The sequence below is a fragment of the Megalopta genalis genome, chromosome 4, assembly GCF_051020955.1.
Source record: "Megalopta genalis isolate 19385.01 chromosome 4, iyMegGena1_principal, whole genome shotgun sequence".
Classification (NCBI taxonomy): domain Eukaryota; kingdom Metazoa; phylum Arthropoda; class Insecta; order Hymenoptera; family Halictidae; genus Megalopta; species Megalopta genalis.
Genome location: NC_135016.1, coordinates 16,385,217 through 16,390,030, shown reverse-complemented (window position 1 = coordinate 16,390,030; position 4,814 = coordinate 16,385,217). Strand labels below are relative to the sequence as shown.

At 48.7% G+C, this 4,814-nt stretch overlaps 1 protein-coding gene across 1 annotated transcript; it reads right to left on the bottom strand.

The window, feature by feature from the left end:
• Positions 1–1,567: 1,567 nt before the first annotated feature.
• Positions 1,568–4,686, bottom strand: LOC117221921 (very-long-chain 3-oxoacyl-CoA reductase). Its single transcript, XM_033473250.2, has 4 exons — positions 4,040–4,686; positions 2,588–2,963; positions 2,158–2,501; positions 1,568–2,056 (listed from the first exon to the last, which is right to left on the bottom strand). The coding sequence occupies exons 2-4, from the start codon at positions 2,960–2,962 to the stop codon at positions 1,822–1,824; spliced, it is 954 nt and encodes a 317-aa protein (XP_033329141.2). The 5' UTR covers position 2,963; positions 4,040–4,686; the 3' UTR covers positions 1,568–1,821.
• Positions 4,687–4,814: the final 128 nt, after the last annotated feature.

The window sequence follows — 4,814 nt, the reverse complement described above, 5'->3', positions numbered from 1 at the left end:
GACTCGCGAATACGTACAGAAAACATAGTACGTGTAGGTACATGCGATATAAAACGACACGCGTACGTAACGAGAAAAGAAAATGCGAGCATGGAACTAGGGAGCGTCGACTCTATAGGGAAAACTGGGGACATTCTTTTTACCGCTACCCCTGAGCTAGCTGCACGCTCGGACGAACTAAAATTCGTGCCGTCGCAACGCCATTCCCGCCATTCCGAGCTAAGCAAACCTAACCGCGAGCGAACCAGCGAATCGATGTACTGGACATAACCGGTAAACCATACATATTCTTAGTTTGTACAATATAACTATTTGAATTGCCGCTTCTAAACTGCCATATTGAAGTTTAGTTCGTTCAAGTTTGGAGCTATTCGGATGGCAGTCGAAACGGTGCCCCAAAAATTTACCAGGAGTCGAGCCCCCTCTGCATGGAACTATGCAACACCGTTGCCGTGTATAGTGTGAATTCCCTCGAATGTCACGCGACTCGATCCTCGACGTTACGGACGAGCAGTTTAACATAGTAGGGATAGAGGGCAGCTCTAGAGTATCCTCGCGCGTTTACGATTGGTCGCGTCGGTTGACCACGTCGCCCCCTTCCCCTACCTCCCGAACTGCTCGTCCGTGACGCCACGGAGGAGCCACGCGGTGACGTTCGAGGGAATTCATGAGAACGATGCCATGAAAACGCTGGTTCGCACGACTCTTTGATGTCGGCGAATCAACGAATCGATTGCTGTTTGGACGATGGTGACATCTCGCGCGTCAAAATCTCAAAGTACCGTTCAGGGTTACGTACGTTAGTCACAAATTATCGACGATCGATTTTCGCTAACAATTCGAGTGTTTCGCCGCTACGCCGAACGATGTACTTATTCTCCGCAATAGACGCCATAGTCGTCCACGTTTACCCAATGGCAGGGTCGTCTAATAACATGAACTTTGACAAAATTGGGGCATAAAATAGTAAACCAAGGGCTCGAAATTGTTTAGGAGAATTCAGAGAATTTTACATTCGATATCGTACACAAAAACAAACGACAACATTGCCGAACGCGATAACGTAACAGCTCTATTCGAAGTTTGGTTAACCATTATATCAACTAATTATATTTTGGTTTGTCGTCGTTTGATTTTCTTAGTCGATATCTTGTATGGACAAATCGATTACATGGTAACATTAAGCATGTACGTATGTACGTGCATAGCAGGTATGTGCAGGATGTTACGAAATTATATATCACGACTTCTACACCGCGATTCTACACCTTTGGATCGACAGAGATTTCATAAAGTAAAATTTGCCGAAAAATTCACGCCGAGCACGATTGTCAAGGTCAAACTATCGTATCGTCGCATCGTACGATACTCGTCTGGAGCAAGGATGGACACGAAGGAACCGTGGGTAAAAACTCGATAGTTCTCCTAAAGGAAATAACGACGAGGTCGTGCTATCGGTATTACGCGCGAACCCGTTCATTGCTAGGCAAATTTAGAGCGTCTTGCCGCGCGGGCATCAAGATTCGATGCGAAAGAAAACGTGTCGTTACTGGAAAACTTGGAAAGCTGACTATCGTAATTTTTTATTTCATTCGGCAACATTTACCGTTACGAGGTGTATAACGATACAACGATATAACATATAACATATAACATTATATTATTCGTGTATACATACGCGCGCGTATACAAATAACATAGTGAACATTCGTCGAAAAAACATTTGGAAGCATACGCGTGAAACACAGATGTACAACGGTGGAATCAACTTTTCGAATCGAATCCGAAGAAATGTAAAAATCATTCGACGGAAACGGAATGTTATTCGCTACTTTTCATCTTCTTTTCCTTGCTTTTTAAACCGCGTGCCCTCAAATTGCACAATGTCCTCGAGATGAGCCAAATAGTACCCTTCTCGCATACGCAACACAAACCCTGTACAAAGGCAGCGAGCAAGAAATGAATGGGATAACCGGTTGTACACACTTCGATGCCGACGGTCTTCAACGACGCTTCGACGTATTTCTCGGGGGTGGGCGCCATCCATGTTGCTTTCCTAAAAGTCAAAATAATCCGTTTTTATTCTTTCTTATTCTTTAAGGAGAAGCGAAGCGAAAAGAGAAGAACGCGATCGCGACCGAGTCGAGACTCGCTTACTTGATCTTCGACATTTTGGTCGCTACGATGCCAGGAGACACGCATTGAACGGTGACCCCTCTCGGTTCAGCTTCCGCAGCCAAATCGTAACTAAGCTTCATCACGTAAGCTTTGGTCGCGGCATAAAGGGACAGATAAGGGCTCGGTATGTAGGACAATATCGAACTGAGGTTTATCAGCACTCCTTTCCTGCGCTCGAACATTTTTGGAAGAAATATTCGCGTAATACCCGTCAAGGCTGTCACGTTTAATCGCAAAATGGTCGACACACGCTCGTCCGTGAGTTCGGTAAATAGTTCCGGATGATCGTAGCTGGCTCCGGCATTATTGACGACGACGCCAACCTGTTGAGAAAAACCACTCGGAAAGATCACGATTTTCGTTCGTTCGCGAAAGAACGATCGGATGGAAATGAAACGAGAGAACAAACCTCGAGATCTTCGGTTGCTTTAGCGATCTTTGCAAAAATTGGTTCGCCTTCGGTCAAGTCCGCTTCCACGGTTCGAACCTGAACGTTGTATCGTTGTTTGATCTCCGCCGCGGTCTCCTCGAGCTGGGCCACGTTCCGCGCCACCAACACAACGTCCAGACCTTTTCCCGCGAGTTGTTCGGCGTACGCTTTCCCGATTCCAGCGGTGGCACCGGTAACTATCGCCCATCTGCCCTGCGACCTCAGATCGATTCCCAAACCGAAACTGGGCGCGATAAGTTTTCTCCATACGAGCACGCCGACTCTGAGTAAAATCCTTAGACCGATCACCGCCAACACCGCCAAGGACACTATTTCGCTGCAGGTTAACGTCATCCTGAAAAGATTCGGAGAAACACGATTACGGATTACGTTCTCGTTCGCGTTCGCGTTCGCGTTCTCGTTCGCGTTCGCGTTCTCGTTCCGAATCGATCGACTGCCACCTGCGGTCTGGCGGAAATTTTGAATATCGATTGCGACGAGGTGTATTATTCGTCACCGTGAGTCGTAACCAACCGCGAATGTATTCGGATCGGCCGGATTACGATCGTATCCGAGGTGCCCGTACCTGGAAAAATTCTCGTGACCCCCCGACTACTTTGCATCGTCGCTTAACCCCGCGCAATTGGTTCTATCGCGATGACGCTCGTTACCGGTCGCGCGTTATTCGGGGTCATAAGACATCGATTGCCACGGTCTCTTGTTCGGGGTCGCCGGACTTTGCTTCCGACGCGTCACGCTGATAAGCGAAAATAAATTATTTCCTAACGTTCGCGTTTCTCGATACGCGATCGTTGCATATCGATCACGTTGCACCTCCGACTGCAACCGAATTTGGTCACGTTCCGACTACGGCAGACATTTGCAAAGAACAAAACATTTCCTTCCTATCGACGGTCGAGTTTCGTAATTTTTAAGGCATCGTCGTTTCCTTCGTTTCAAACGTATTCTCTCGAACACGCGCGTACACGTATTTCTATTTCTCCGATCTCTCATCGATCTATCGCCGATCCTTCGCCCTCGTTGGACGAATAGCGCGACCGCGTATAGGCGCGCAAGATATCTCCTGCGACGAAGACAGCAACGAGTACAACGAGTACAGCTATTCGCATCGGATTCTTAGATAATCGAATCGCCGTCCCGATCCACGACGAGTTGTACGAGCAAAGATGAATTTCAAATTGGTCGGCATAAATACGATACTCGCGCTACCAACTGCCAGTGTTGGGTCTATAAGATATCGATCGTTGAAAGTTGAAACGCGCGTGGTTGCAACCGAGATCGGCGAAAAAATCGATCGAATTTAGTATCGCCGAGTAGCGCGGTGTTCGTCGATCAAAAATCGGAATCGCGTACGGGTGACGTAAGTAAGCGGTAGTCGATCGCGGAACAAGCGATTTAACCTCGACTCACCTTTATATTCGTTTCCGTTTGGATCGGACGACCGAACCGGTTCCTCGTCGATTCAACGAATGTCTCCTCGACGCGATAAATGCGGCATCACTTCCATAAAATAATGTCTATACTCGCGGAAAAGATTGGTAAACGCGCGAAAAGGGAGGACGAACGTAGTAGCTGGCGGCGTGCGTCGCGCGTCGTATCGCGTCGCGTCCCTTCTGGTTCGAGCACCGTTCCGAAACGACGACGCGCCGTCCGTTCCGTTTCGCTTCGCTTACAATTGGTTTCGTTTCGCGGAAAGTCGGACAACGCCGACTCTTCTCTGTACAGGACACTTCGAAGAAATACAGGAATCGAAAGATAGGAGAAATGGGAGGAGAAAGAGAAAGCGGGACCGCGGCAGCGATCGAACCGAAAGGGGGATAGAAAGCCGAAAGCCTGAACGAGAAAAGGAGAAGACGCGACGTCGTGAAACGGTCGATGTCGAGTAGACTGGTATAGTCTGCGCGGGCGCGGGCGCGTACACGAGAACGACACCGGACACGGGGGCACGAACGTCGAGCCGAAAGAAATTTAAGGGATAGAGAGCTACGAGGCCGATGCGGAAACGAGTTTTCGCAAAATGTACTACGTACGCGAACGAGTTCGAACGTTGACTCGGACCGGCGACGCGGAGCTGCGTGGTCGCGGGAGCAATGTCAGGGCCGAGCCACCGTTCCAGAAGAAGGTCGTCGCGTCCACCTTTCTTTCTCGACGAGTGGGGAGAGCAGTCGATTCTTTCTCCGACACA